At 36.4% G+C, this 16,132-nt stretch overlaps 1 protein-coding gene across 1 annotated transcript; it reads left to right on the top strand.

The window, feature by feature from the left end:
* Positions 1-6,119: 6,119 nt before the first annotated feature.
* LOC110445175 (mesenchyme-specific cell surface glycoprotein-like) lies at positions 6,120-15,465 on the top strand. Its single transcript, XM_021489649.1, has 10 exons — positions 6,120-6,417; positions 8,074-8,289; positions 8,540-8,738; positions 8,869-8,998; positions 10,142-10,256; positions 10,645-10,827; positions 11,296-11,379; positions 13,002-13,237; positions 14,028-14,248; positions 14,822-15,465. The coding sequence occupies exons 1-10, from the start codon at positions 6,195-6,197 to the stop codon at positions 14,949-14,951; spliced, it is 1,737 nt and encodes a 578-aa protein (XP_021345324.1). The 5' UTR covers positions 6,120-6,194; the 3' UTR covers positions 14,952-15,465.
* The last annotated feature ends 667 nt before the right edge of the window (positions 15,466-16,132 follow it).

Raw genomic sequence — 16,132 nt, forward strand, 5'->3', positions numbered from 1 at the left:
ACAGCAGCCGTAAGCACACGTTACAGTTGATACTAGTAATGTTATTCATAGACGTTCATCAACAATCTCATTACAGGTACATGTACAGGTGGTTACAACATCTCATCTATGTACAGTAATACTTCACGTTGTGTCTCTGACTTCGAGCTAAGTAACTAGGCCTTTGTTCAAACCATGGACACACTCCCCATACTCTGTCTCTCTGAACCTGGGTCCAAACTGACCTGTCCCCCTAATGGCCAATTCCCGACTCTCTGAATATGGTAGGCACCCCGTTAAATACGTTTTACAGTACATATGTAACATCATTGCCTGCATCCATTATCTGTCCTTATACCTATAAACCTGTCATCATAAACATTTGGTACATACATATGTGTCTATGATTAATATTATATACTACATGTACCCTTTAGGTTTCTGTTACCTGACACATTACTGACCCAGACTAGCACGCGACTTACATCCAAAGATGCATGTATGAGGAATCTAACATAAATCAATCACATTAATTGATTAAATTAACTATTGGGTAAGCCCATTTTGTCACGTTCTGCAGCCAAACACACTAAGTATAAAAATGCGTCACAAATAGTACATGTAGCAATTTGATGACAAAAGAGTTCTTAAAACAATACCATTTATTATGGAAACAATCAAATTAAACATGGTGAGAATATTTTATTTTATTAATAGGCCTGTCAGTCAATGCTGTTGCATTCTACTGTATAAACCTACGATCTTAAGAATCCCTAGCCAACTGCATTTTAGACTTTTTGCACAAACGTCATGTAAATACCACCCGTTATTTATTCATTTATGTACACATTGAGATGCTTATCTTCTTGCTTAATGTATAATGGTGATGGTAAGCCATTTTTGTTTCACAATTATTGCTAATACTATTAACCATATGTTGTAAAGCGCTTTAGAGTAATTTTAAAAATGATATAGGTTGCTATATTATCATTATTATCATTTATTATATAGTATTTGCTTTTTAATACGGTTACCTCCCCTTAATTTCATTTTGGATATATCTGTAGAGTAGGTGGTCGGGGACACTTCCGTTGACCAGACAGATCAGTCGGTTAGAGCAATGGTATAGCAATCTGAAGTCCGGGATTCGAATCCGGGTCTAGCCTTGATGAATTTTATACTCAGAAAACTGCCGTTTCATTCTACAGTTTCCAATTTATCTTTATGTACTTTCCTAAAAGTACCGCAGGTTACTTTTTACTGTTTTAGAAATGAATTTTCAAAGCTGTGTTCATGCCGGAATAAACACGATCAATCCACCATAAGTTTGTTGTCCAATGATGACACGAGAGTTGAGCAACAAGTCAGTACAATATTAGCTACACACAAAGTAGAATTAAACTGTTGTTTGAGACAACATCAGTGGATGATAAGTCAAGGTTGGTATCGCCTTTCAATGAGGAGGGTCATAATATGCGAGTGACTGTAGAATATCGAGCAGCCCCGGCGTATTCAGATAATGCCCTGAATGTTAGGGTCTTACCATTTCTTACCATCATAATCCTATTTATCACATAATGTACTGTGTTATCGAGTGAATATACCCATGCCATACTCTTTTGCGTATTAACCCATGCAATATGACCTATCAGCCCTGTGATTGGTTGTAAGTTTCAATTGTTTCAATTGTGACGTCACGCTAGGACAAGAACATGACGTCACAGACTCACGCACTGGAGTCAAAATGGCGGCTCTTTACATTTCAAGGTTGCATGAAAATTGTCGTTTTTACACGAATAAATGCACAAATCTTGACTCTGTGATAAAAAGGATCTTACACTCGTTTTCATTTCATAGTAAATTTATGACACTCGTCACGAATTTTAATTTGAAAATTCTTAGACTCGTTTCATGAATTTCATATGAAATAGAAACTCATGTAAGATCCTATATATATCTTTAAGCGGTTTTTCCAGATATCACGTGATTCTTTATTGACATTTCTTTTCATTCCAGGTTGAAATATTAACTAAAACGACGGAAGTAAGGCAAGCCTATTACGTTTGGTAATAGAAACGGTATACCAAATACTCCAAAATTGAATTACGCTACACCGTGAAGCTGTTTCGTCTTTCTATTATTCAACGGCGATGCTAAGGTCCTAAATGGTGGAAATCTTAATAGGTCTAATAACCTACTGTTGAAACATCAGGAGAGATGTATAACAAATCTGAATGATATGAATTCCAAATATAGAAATCAGCAGTTAGTTTCAAATCACAGATGAGTAAAGTATGTATATCTTGAACCATGCCACTACATAAAAGAGATAATCAATATTAGGACAAACCTTGGGGTCTCTAAAAAATACTAGCAGAGTCTACCATGTTAATTTTAATTATTTAGCAAAAGATGGTATACTAGCAGACTGTGGAAATATAAACTATTTTCAAAAAGGAATTGCATATTGATGATACATCGGGCAGAACACGAAATTTAACATGACAATACATATTTACTTGTTCATTGCACTTGTGTGTGGTCTTTAAAAACACAGATATTTTATATAGTAAAATGATAATAATAATAATAATATACAACATTTATATAGCGCCCTATATAGTTTGTAAAATTACTCTAAAGCGCTTTACAACATATGAATAATAGTAATGGTAATAATTGTGAAAAAAATGGATTACAATCTCATTTAAACAAGCAATGTGCACATAATTGAACAAATAAAAGGGTGGTATTTACATGACGTCTTTGCAAGGATTCCAAAATGCAGACGTGAAGAGGTGAGTTTTGATGTCCCTCTTGAACTTGGCCAGGGTATTTGACTTTCTAATAGCAGATGGTAAGCTATTCCACAACGTAGCCGAAACCCTCCCAAAGCATCTGTTTCCGTAGGTCACAGTACGAGATTTTGGGACACACAACAAAGATTCTGACTCCGACCGCAGTGATCGTGACGGCTGATACAGAGTAACAAGCTCCTGTAGGTACTGAGGAGCTGTTACATTCAGTGCCTTGTATGTGTACACCAGAATTTTGTACTGCGACCTGTTTCGTATAAGTAACCAGTGCAACGAATAAAGCACAGGTGTGCTGCGCTCTCTCTCTTTCGAGTATGAGTAACTAGCCGTGCTGCAGTGGTCTGGACCCGCTGTAGACGACAAGTTAGTTTATCAGATATACCACAGAGCAGGGCTTTACCATAATCCAACCGAGAGGTAACAAGTGAATGCACCAAAATCTTGCATGCATCTGCAGTTAAAAACTGCCGAATACAGCCGATGTTCCTGATCTGGTAGTAACAGGATTTGGCAATAGCGTTCAACTGTTTCTCCATGTTCAGTGAACTATCAAAGTATACCCCTAGGTTTTTAACAGCTGGAACAGTCTTAATAGTTCTGACATCGACCTTGAGCTGGAGAGCCATTGTTTGCTGACACTTTGGGGAAAAGACGATTAGTTCCGTCTTTTCTTGATTAAGCTTAAGCACGTTGGCGTTCATCCAGATACTGATATCTGTCAGACAAGCTTCCAGACTTTCTGAGACTGTATTCCAACTGTCCTGTGGTTTGATGACCAAGCACATTTGTGTGTCATCGGCATAGCAATGATAGCGAAGGCTATGGCGAAGACAAATCTCTCCAATCGGTTTGGAGTACATACAATATTTTCATGGTCCTAACACCGACCCTTGAGGAACCCCGAAATCTAGCACTTTGTCATGTGAGGTAAGACTGTATCCAGCATAGTGCGGTATCAGTCACTCCATAAGAGTATTCCAGACGTTTATAAAGTATGCCATGGTCGATGACGTCAAATGCAGCTGACAAGTCCAGCATGACAAGCACCGCTCTGCACTTGTTATCCAATGCAGAAGCTATATCATTATGTACACGTAGGAGGGAAGGCCAGTGTCCCATGCGGTAGACCGTTTGTATGTTGTCCTGGAGACTGTTTGCATGGAGATGAACCTCTAAACGCCGGAACACAACCTTCTCCAAGCTCTTAGACAGAAAAGGCAAATTTGAAACTGGGCGGTAATTTTTCAACTCCTCCTTGTCCATTCCAGGCTTCTTTAACAATGGTCTGACATTTGCCTTCTTGAAACATAATGAAACCTTTGACTCAGCCAATGATTTGTTCATGATTGAGGTAATCAAAGGGAGCAGTGCTTCAAGACATTGCTTTAATAGGTCTTTAGGCAGTGGATCAAGCTCACAGGACTTCGATTGCGAGGTCCTGATAATGTTGCGCAACTCGTCCTGGGTTGTTGGTGAGAGATTTGCCAATGGTTCCCCATCAAATGCAATGTAAGCAGTCATGACAGAGATGTCAATGTCAGCAGAGGTGTTCACTTCGGCATTATTTTTCCTGATTGAGCTGATTTTATTCAGAAAGTAATCACTGAACTTGCTTGCTAAATCTTTTTCAGAATTACAGCTTGGTAGAATAATTTCACCTTTCTGTCCCGTTAGGTTTTTGGTGAGTCTAAAAAGCTTTCTATTATCCTTACCGCATTCTACGATTATTTCCGAATAATAAGCCTTCTTTGACTGAAAGAGTAGTGAACCAACTAGGTGACATTGCTTCCTATAAATCTGTTGGTGAACGGTTAATTTTGTCCGTCGCCACTGTCTCTCTGCTTTTCTACGGTTCTGTTTTTCTACGCGGAGATTTTCATATTACCACGGTGCATTTGGTCTCGCAGTTATCACCTTAGTTTGCAGAGGTGCGTGTTTCTCGATAAGGGCTTCTATACCAGATGCGTATGCTTCAACAAGAGCATCAACCTCGCCTTCAGTAGATTGAAGGGCGGAACAAGACTGAATGTCATTGTTGAAATCGGGTATTGAAATTTCGCGGAATTTCGCTTCTTTCCTTACACGAGCTGGCTTACTACAATTCAGTGTTGTGTGGACAGCAAGATGATCACCGCATTGGTTCCTTTTTACATCACTTAGACATGGATCAATCACTGAAATAGCTCCATGGATGACTGAGTTATCTTCCCTTGTAATGACCACATCCAGTGTGTGTCCATGGGTGTGTGTAGCTTCTGTCACATGCTGAATCATACTCCTTGAATCTAGTAGACTAGAGAACTGGCGAGCATCAACATTAGATAGATCGTCTAAGTGGAAATTTAGATCACCCGTGATAATAATCTCTTGTGGTATAACAACTTGGTGGTCTAAGAACGTAGACCATTCATAAAAAACACTGTATTTCGGAAAGCATTCTGTTTAGATGGAGGAGGCCTGTAAATGATACACAATCTAAATTGTTTATCACCAGCAATGACAGAACAAGTCATGTGCTCAAAGTGTTTGTATACATCATCATATTTGGAAGAGAGATGTCTCACACTTAGGCCTTTCTTAAACAGAACAGCCATCCCACCACCACGTTTGCCGAGTCTAGCATTGTGGTGGAATTCATAGCATGTTGGTATTAGCTCAGCTTGGACCTGGTCATCGATATCTGTTACCACGTCATCTTAAGTAACGAACGAACGTATGCACGGTGTGACGTACACACGAGTTGACGTATGGAAGCAAAAAAAAACCACTTAACGTCTCGAGTCATATTTGCTTAGCAGACATAAGAATATAAATTATGAATAATTAAAACCAGAGACAGTTAATAAAATGTTAACATGACCAGTCGTTGCTTATTGAAGTTCATCTATCACTGCAAAAATGTCTTTTTTAGTTCACATTCAGCATGAACTGGTTTTACAAAATCAGAATAATTTTAATGAATTAATTTATTTCATGTATAAAACCTAGGTTACTGGTGCGTAATCTAGTTATACTGTATTAGTAACACAGACATGTCCCAATCTGATCACATGATCCACAACAAACAGGCAGCTTAATATTCTGACTTATAAATTAAATTTCTCAGTGCAGAAAAAATAAATTAAAGTTCAAATTAACCAAACAAGAAGATTACAACACTATTTAAAAAGTCAAGGTTATGCTGGGTCTCAGAACAAGCTAACGTCGTAATTAGTTCTTACAGCAATGATTTATTACATATCTTGTTTACGTACGACAAGGTAAAATACAATTAATTATAAACAGCCTGAAGCAAATCCGGCAATTTGTGAACCCTTCAACTACAGCTTAGTATAAAAGACTCCTGTATCTGTCAAGATATCACATCAGCTCGTAATCAACCTGAAGACTGATACCTACATGAAAATGGTGCTATCTAACAATATTGGTGCCGTGCTGACGTTTGCTTTTGTAGCACTTTTTGTTTGTATGCCCGTATCGGTGCAAATGATACACCTGGAGAAACTGTCCACCGTCTACTTACCTCACACTTACGTAAACGGAGTCGGACAGTACATGTACGACAAAGATGCTGCCGTCATGTCGACATACGATGAACACGATTCCACTGTATACGCCATAGGTATGTTGGTTGATAAAAGGACAAAAAGTTATTTGTTTTAAAATTATATGGTAGACCATTATGATACTTGCATATAAACAGAATTTGAAAAAAACCACCGAAATAAGATCAGGTTTAAGATACATGTATCTACTATAATTGCTGACATTAGGAAATATGGTGGGGGTTCATAACCTTTATTGAGAAAAATACTGACTGATGGAGGCAAATGTGTAACATTATATTGAGAACAATGTAAAAAAATTGATAAACTGTTAACGGAAAATATATTTCCTTTATAAGCTGTAAATGAGTACGTGGTTGGGCAGTGCTAGAATTGTAGAATGCTAGCTGTGAGCGCCGAAATGGCAGCGACGGCTGTATGCTCCCCATGGAGTTGAGAAAGATATTGGCTGGTTGCAAAGGTCCTATAACCACGGATAATAATTTGTGAACCGCTTTGAGACGACCTATTAGTTTGTGATAAAGTGGTATATAAGAACCTCGAATTATTATGATTATTACTATGAGAAATGACCTTTAATAACAGGATTTTTGTGAACCCGCAGAGCCTTGAATTTCACAAATATCATTATGATTTACTACATATTGTATTCTTGAAGTATCCGTTTTATGAATATGAATACAAAAAAGCTTAATTCAATGTATACGTTATTTAAATGCATTTTCCTGTGTGCTAGGAAACGCCTTCAGCAAATATTGCGGCAAAAATAAAATCGGTTACTTTAATGACGATGACAGTGCGGGTATGTCAGCTGTATGATACTGAATTAACATATACACAATCGTGCAATTGTAAACACGCGCAGCTTTAAGTTTGGTGATTGCTCAATTATAGAAGAAACACATAGAAAATAATATTTTCGACCAAATAATTACAATTGCACGAATCTATTTATTTTGAAGCGTTTTGGAGTAGCTTATTCTAGGTAGATAGGGCGCTATATCAAATGTTGTATATTATTATTATTATAATTATTCTAATGAATATCTCTGGTTTCAGGCGTTTGACAAATATGGTTAATTCAAAGTTTCTATTTCTTCATTATAAATTCTACAAATACCCAATTGCGAAAGTCATTTTGTCATGACCGGATACTGCTGGAATGTATATGTACATATTGCCTTCTCTTAATTTCGTAACTGAATTAAACGGACTGTATACACTTCTGTGTTTTGATGTAAGACGACAAGAATTTAATGATATTTTACTTCATTTTTTCTTATTTGAGCATTCAATTCGTTTTGTTAATACCGCTTGTAGTAAGCCATTCTATCTATATACATTCGAGGATAAAATAATGCTGTTTTGATTTTGTATGTAATATCACTTTAATGAAGATGGTTCGTTACATTTATTATTTGAACATTTAATTCGTTTTGTGTATACCGCTTGTAGTAAGCCATTCTATCTATAACCTTTGATGTTGAGTAGGGCTTTCATTTGACCCTTGACATTTAGAAATTTCACAAGACAATTTTCCTTTTCTCTGAAAAGTGAAAGGTGAAAATGCATGTCAAAGAGATCTATCGTTTTAAATCCAAGAGTCAAAGTTCATTTGAGGGAGTCAAAGACATACCCCAGGGGTTTGTTGACATCCCTATTGAGCGTCAATAATAATGACGAGGCTGTATGCTTATCTTTTCCGTCTCCAGGGCACGAATACCTCCATGTAATCGACATTTCGAACGTCACTCATCCAGCTATTGAGTCCAAGCACCAGTTCTTCTACGCCAAACTGAGGGCCATCGAATTTTGTGATGACTATTTGTTTATTGCAATGACTGGTGACAAAAACACTGGTCGAGTGGAAGTATACCAAATACAGCATGCACCAACCGAGATGCTTGTCCTAGTGCATAACATCACAGGTAAACTATCCCAAACTGTTGTTGTTGTCTTTTCATGTAGCATTCGAGCTGCAGTGTTATCCTCATGTGTTCACGTGTTACTACGTGGGCACCTTTTCTATAGCACGAAATACCTCGTGCTCGTAATGTATTGGTTTTTTTGACGAGCTGAATTGTAATTACAATACCTACTTGTTTGCTACATTAGAATGAAGTTACGATAGTCATTCAAGTTCAACCTTCTGTATTTGAAGTTATTTCTTCCTTGCAGTTGGTGTTAAGCCAGAAATGATCCAGGCTACTTCTAATTGCCGAACTGTGGTCGTCGCCATGGAAGGGAGTCCGTACAATAACGGTTCCGATTTCGTCGATCCCGAGGGTGCTGTAGGGATAATCAGATTCACCGAGGCAGCTGGAATAGGCGGATCGTACCAATATACTAAGCTTGACTTTAAAAAGTTTGATAATATGTAAGTTATTCCGCAATAACGCTTCAATGATTAAATGCTGATAACAATTTCGTAAACAATCAATCGGAATGAATGGTAATGGACAAGATTTTATAAAATCCAAATAATTAATTATTCTCTTCCATTTTAGATGGCAGGAACTGGTATCCAGTGGAGTTCGGTTTATATACAGGGAGAACAACAACTCGTTCTCTAATGATGTGGAGCCGGAGTACATCACATTTAACAAGGACGAGAGCGTCGCGTACATAGCGTTACAGGTAGATATACCTTACTACTCCGATTCCTCTATCCTACACTTCAAGCCATACGATGTGTTGTTGGTCTACATCTGTTTTAGCTTTGGAGAATCTGTAAACGGTTTCAAATTAAACCTGGGGGTTCTTTCTATAGTTATCCTTTGTTTCATGTTTGCTATAAGAACAGCATTTAAACGTTTAGGGAGGCACTGTTATTTTCAGCGAAATATGGAAAAAAGTAAATTAAAATAAGAACCTGATTCCTGGACGCGGATTCATACAGATCTCAACTATTTCTATTACATACTCTGACGAAACCCGATCTCAATGGTTTTCATATTTCATCGAACTATGGGAAAGTCAAGATTTATTTAACGTCATTGGATGAATGGCGGCGAAGTAGCATTGATAACTTACGAATTCGACAAAAACTATGATGATTTTTAACTGCAACGAAAAGTACGCTTCTTAGTATGCCATGAAAATGAGTCGGACTAATGTATGCCAATATAGCTTTAAAGAATTTGTACATGTGTAACTTTTTAACAAATACGTTTGTTAAAGGAAGTGAAATGTAAAATGGAGACATAATAATGTTATATCTGAAATATATCACGCTAAATAAAACATAATTGTTAGCCCAAATGGAAACACAAAGAGGGTGTTAATGTAAGAAAAATATGGAGTACTCGGAGAAAAGCTCGAGCAGGTGATCCAACACCTTTCCACGTCCAGTCGGTGAATCGTACCCAGGCCGTCTGGTGGAAGGGGAGTACGCTATCTACTGCACTACCTGACCATCCGTAGCTGTCAGTGCCTTGTTTGTTATATGACATTGGAATACCCTGGCCGTCTGGTGGAAGGGGAGTGCGCTATCTACTGCACTACCTGACCACCCGTAGCTCTCAGTGCCTTGTTTGTTATATGACATTGGAATACCTTGGCCGTCTGGTGGAAGGGGAGTGCGCTATCTACTGCACTTCCTGACCACCCGTAGCTCTCATTGCCTTGTTTGTTATATGACATTGGAATACCCTGGCCGTCTGGTGGAAGGGGAGTGCGCTATCTACTGCACTTCCTGACCACCCGTAGCTCGCATTGCCTTGTTTGTTATATGACATTGGAATGCAACATATTTCATAAACCTTTGGATCTTCTTTACAGGAGAATAATGCTATAGCTGAGGTGGACATGGCCACTCTTGAAATTACAGACATCCATCCACTTGGATATAAGAACTGGACCAACTCAAAGCTCGATGTCAGCGATAGAGACAACAGTAAACTATTCTTTTTCAATATTACGTGTGATAATTTGTATATATTAGAACAACGAGAACGGTTTCTGTTTTATATTTTAATAATGATTTGATATAATTCTATTTATTTTAGAATACCGAATCCGTAAGATCAAACGTAAATTATTGCAGATAGTGCGATATATGCTAAACGTTATAATTTGTAAAGATGTAAATAAATATTATACCATAAATAATTTCGCCAAGAAAAATAAATATATAAACAAATAAAAAAAACAATAAATTAATTAATAAACATATACATAAATAAACAATTAGATGAATAAACAAATAAATAAATACATACAAATATACGTCATGTTATATTATGTTGGCAGTAGATTTATACTTACATCGCTTTGTATTCTAGTGGTTAACATACGTCAGTGGCCAGTGATGGGTATGTACCAGCCAGATGCCATCAAATTTATAACCATCGGGGACAAGTCCTATCTTCTCACAGCCAACGAGGGCAGGGCCAAGGACTACTCGGATATCGTGGGATCAGGCGGCTTCAACGAGGAGTCAAGAGTGGCCGACCTCACCATAGACGGTAAAAATGCATATTTATATTTTTTTGGGGGTTTTGAAAAAAAAGTCGTTTCAATTATATGTATCATGTATCAGATATTAATTGCGTATCGTGTTGAATTTTTTCACACTTCTTGTATATGTAGATTGAGTGTTCCAATAGCTTAATAACATGTCCTGATAGTAGTTTTAAGTGTTACGTTTAGGGAAATAAAGGGGGTTGATAATGGATATGTAAAAACTGAGACATCTTTATGAACAAAACATAATCATTTTGAAAACCCACAAATATCTTGATATATTTTCTTGATCATTTCGATAAATATCAGTTAAAAGAATTAAAGTAATAATATCCCTCATCCACTTTTATCTAATATATATCTATATGTAAACAATATATATTAAACTATATTTGTTATCAAAGATTAATAATGAAAATATCATGAACAGACTGAACAGTGTATATTCGTTTGCTTCAATTGTTCCTTAGATCACATAGACCTGGATGCGCCTGTTTCATATTGGGCCGCAAACAACGGATTTATGTGGAACCTTCAAACCGACAAAAATCTTGGTAAGACAAGCCGTTATATTTTGACCTATTTTAACATACCTTAGTACCATCCTACTCAAAGTTTTGTGGAATAAGTGCAATAATATAACTTTAAATTTGTACTTACTTAATCTTAATTGCTTGTTTCAAGATGTTTGAAACTGTCTCGATACACTCTGTGTGTATTCCTTCTAGAAAATAGCCAAATATATGAACTGTATGTTATTTATAATATCACCCATAAAGGATATTTCAATAGTGCATATATTACACTTTTTTTCTGCATCGTGTCATCGTCCGTTAAACGACATCGTGTCATCGTCCGTTAAACGACATCGTGTCTACGCGATAACGTTCTTACATATTATCAAATTCAGTCAGCAGGAACGTATTAGAGGATGGCGACATTCTATAACCTTACTAAAACGTATATCCCACTTCATAATTCATATAATAAGATTAAAATGAAAGTTAATAAACTGGTACATAATAGAAAGACTTATGTCAAATTTGACGACGAACAAATTTTATGTTTTTCTAATTAGCATATTTCAACCTGATTGGTTACATTCAGAAAGAGACCAACCAGATTAACAATTTAATTTTGATGATTTCTGTCCATCTTATGTATATTAGGAAACAAAGTCAGTGAAAAGGACGAATTAAATTCATAATCTTAAGAGTTATGTACTTTTCAGACAATATTACAGTCTAGTGCGAATGCTCAAACATTAATGTCATGCAAAACCTTCGGAAACAGGCATGCATTGTACAATAAGTAGGTCAGTATGACCTTAATCTGTGACCTACGTTTAGTTTTGAACGAATGACTTCAAATTTTGTGTATCTTGGATAAGACAAGAACAGTATAATAAGATAACAATGACCTGCTATTCACACGACTGTCGTTAACATTTAGTATTTTTGTATGAACTTCATCTGTCTATCCGTGAAATATTTAATCCTTTGCATGATAAATGTTTTGAAGACATGGATTGAAATAAAACGTCATCGGCAAATATGTAACGACGAGGGTTATTCCTTGGCTTCTAATTCCACACGTCCAATTTGTCAAACTGCTGTTACATTAGGACTATATATATCTCCCACTTTCTCTTGTTGATTAAAGATAGTCACTAGACGTGATAAATTCGTCATACCAAATGTCTCCTAATGTAACTATATTGATAACATATACGGACATTGAAAAACAATTTAAAACCTTACGTTAACGACAATTTTATATAACGCATGGTAAAAACATTTTCCAGTGATCACTTTCGCCGTATGCACGTCTGTAGCAATTTTCGCAAAATACATTTCACGTTTACTATTTGGCCTTCAGAATAGCATGCTGTTGAACACTAATGTGTCGGTCATAATATAGAATAATATTGTGAGTGGCTACATATACATATATAAACTTCTACATGTAGCATTCTACATTTTAACTGTAAATTAACGGTTAATGGTGAAAATGAGGTTGATATTTGTTATATTGTGACATTTTTGTGCTATTTTCGCACTAAAATACTATCTTTTATTGAAAATAAAGTAATGTTTTGCTGTACAAATCCGTATATGTCAGTGTGATTTGTACCTACGCTCATGTATATAAATGTTGATGTAATTATCATCTACAGGGCGTCTGATGGTCAGTAACCTGGAAGGGAAGCATGGGGATGCGTATGACGATCTATATACATTCGGTGGAAGAAGCATATCATTATATGACGTCAGCACGTTTAACCAGGTGTACGACAGCGGAAGTGAAATAGAGGAAAAGATTGCACAGCAATACAGTGGACTGTTCAATGCTAACGGAAAATCTCAAACATCTGTCGTATCCGAGTCCAAGGATTCGCGATCGGATGCTAAGGTGCGTGACCAAGCTTAACGATTTAGGGGTTATAACAACTTAAAACAGGGTTATAAACACTTTATAGAGGCTTAGGTACTTAAAAAATACATAGCGGAGACAACATTATACACACTAATAAGGGTTTATAGGCCTATGTACTGTGATAATATTTAGATTTACTGTATATAGGGTAATATAAGATGACACACGTTTTCTGCATCTTAATCTGTTAGATAATAACTACGACGAAGTCGATGATTTTGGATATTTACTTGGTGGTATAATTTTCGAAACATCAGATAAATTATCTCTTTATTATGGCCATTCAGTGGAACAGTTATAATACCCTCTGCTTCATGCATTACTGTTTAATTTTGTTTCAGTGGTTATGTGTATTAATGATCTGAAAAGTGATATTAGGTTAATACAATGCGAAATGCATAAATATATCTATTTTTTAACGTATAGGTGTGTTTTAACTAATATTCAAATTGAGTTATTGTTTTTTTTTTTTTTTTTAATTGAATAATGTTTATATGATCTAATTATTTTGGTACAGATTAAATTCTTTGTTATTTATTCGTGACCCGTATTAACCAATATCGCTTTCTGAGATCAATTAAACAATATACCTGTATTTACCTAAAAAAGTCCGTAATCGATAATTATACTATACGTAGTATTATCTATATACTATTTATAGGGTCAAATAATATACACATGGATATATACTGTTATACAAGATGCTTCAGAAAGGATGTTTGCAATTACCTTAATGATTTGCAGTTTCGACATTGTTTCATTGTAGGGTCCAGAAGTTGAAAGTCTAGCCGTTGTTCAGGATGGTAACACCACAGTAATATTTGTTGGTATAGAAAGGCCCGGCCTGATCGCCGTGTACTCCATACCTGGTGACGTCAGTACTATACGGTTCGAGAGTCTGTGGAGTGGAATAACTAGAACAAACGACACGTTTGGGAATCTGTACGACCAGCGCCTCATCAGTGACATAGGACCTGATGATCTCAGGTGAGGGCGGTGAACCGTATTAACAGTACTGGTGCTGATAGTAAGGTTATCGTTGAATACGTTGCAAGGCAACCATTCTTGTTCAAGTTAGGGCAACTCACAGTTGGAGAAATTATTTAGAAAATGTCACTTCATCACGAAATTACTCAGTGGTTATAGTGATTTCAATGATGGACTTGGAGCTTGGTATCTTCTAATGAATTTCGTGTCCCCGATAATAATTCCCTATCGTTGCATAGAAGGATTATTTGTTCTAGAATCTGTTTTTTATTTGTACAAAATTTGCAAATATAAACAGTACTTCATAAAAAAACATAAATTGAAGGAAATAGACGAAAGCACCTTTTAATATTTTTTTTTCTTCTATAGACATAATTCAGGCATGTTAATGTAATTGTAAAATAATATATATGTACTCCATTATTTAGAATAATCAGACGCATGTGGATACACTTAACTGTAATAAAGGAGTAGCTGAATAACAGTATTGATTATACATGTATATCTCCATCTGATTGTCGAATCAAGTGAAGTACATTTTTACACATGAAAATGCATCCTTTAATTTTACAGATATATTCCTGCAAATGAGAGTCCAAACAACCGTTCACTGTTAGTGAGTACATCGTCGACCAGTGGAACCGTCTCTTTGTTTGAGATTAAAGGCTTGTCTGGTACAAACACCGGCGGCAGCGTCCCTTAATCTAGATGTACATTGTGGGATCACGCTCTTGTCAACTATACTGTTGCCCAGTTCATCATAGTGTCCGAAGACAAGTCAGGGTACACTGTAGGGGAGATACCTGTACCTGTGTGTCATCGGTTAGATCCCGATCTATGTACGCTGTAGGGGAAACAACTTTGTATAGTTTGTGAATAGACAATTCATATATTGTCTGAAGATCTGATGTGAGTAAACTTAAGGGGAGATAGACGTTTTTATTTTGTAAATAAACAATTCATGTTGTCTGAAGATCCCGAAGTGTGTACGCTGTAGGGGAGATAACTGTGTTTAATTTATAGATAAACAAAGAATGTTGTCTGAAGATCCCGAATTGTGTACGTTGTAGGGGAGATAACTGTGTTGAATTTGTAAATAGACAATTCAAGAACAGCTAAACGTGATGTCTTTATTCAGCAGCATCCTGTTGTATACACACGATGGCCGTTTATGAACTCAACTCAACTTTCTGTGTATTAAATATAGTAAAATGTCATTATGGTGTCTGTTTTGAATTTTGAAATCGAACGGCATACAATTAAGTAATTGCGACAAATATTTCACGCGTGAAAAGATCATAAAGAGTATGTGTAGGCATCAGTTTATTGCAAAATCCCTTTCTTGATCAACTACGCTACTATCCAAATCCTATACCATTTTACTATCACTATACCTGGAGATGGAGTAAAGCCTATCCACGAAGCGACACCAGCTTACTTTGCGGGAATAGATTGATTTCCTAAGAAGTCCTGGTGTATCCTGAAATACTGTCATTATTTTATCTTATCGTCTGTTAAAATGTTTGCTTCTCATTTTTGTAGACCATCACTTTAATAACTTCTCAAAGGCTTGGTTTATCTTTTTTCTTCGAAAATTATTTGCACAGACAATCGTTATTCCAACATACCATCGTCATTCCAACGGGCAATCGTAATTTCTTGATGCAGAAGAGGTAACTCCCTACAATTTGACCCGATTTTCTAATGGAGTTTCGTATACCTTTTTTACCAGGCCATTGCACAACCCGCGTTAGAAGTCATATTATTGATTCCATGCGACGTCATAAAAACTGTATGTTTCTTAGGTAGAGAAATGTAACAGAATAGCACACGTATAGACCAGCAGTACTAGTACTCCATCATCTTCAGTAAGGCGATCCTGAG

This window comes from Mizuhopecten yessoensis, unplaced genomic scaffold (genome assembly GCF_002113885.1).
Source record: "Mizuhopecten yessoensis strain PY_sf001 unplaced genomic scaffold, ASM211388v2 scaffold245, whole genome shotgun sequence".
NCBI classification, from domain to species: Eukaryota; Metazoa; Mollusca; class Bivalvia; order Pectinida; family Pectinidae; genus Mizuhopecten; species Mizuhopecten yessoensis.

Bases quoted from the DNA above. Each gene is read 5' to 3' on its own strand.
- LOC110445175 (XM_021489649.1), top strand. From the start codon at position 6,195: ATGAAAATGGTGCTATCTAACAATATTGGTGCCGTGCTGACGTTTGCT. The intron at 8,999-10,141 runs GTAGATATACCT...TCTTCTTTACAG, and splicing joins TCGCGTACATAGCGTTACAG to GAGAATAATGCTATAGCTGA. The intron at 13,238-14,027 runs GTGCGTGACCAA...GTTTCATTGTAG, and splicing joins ATTCGCGATCGGATGCTAAG to GGTCCAGAAGTTGAAAGTCT.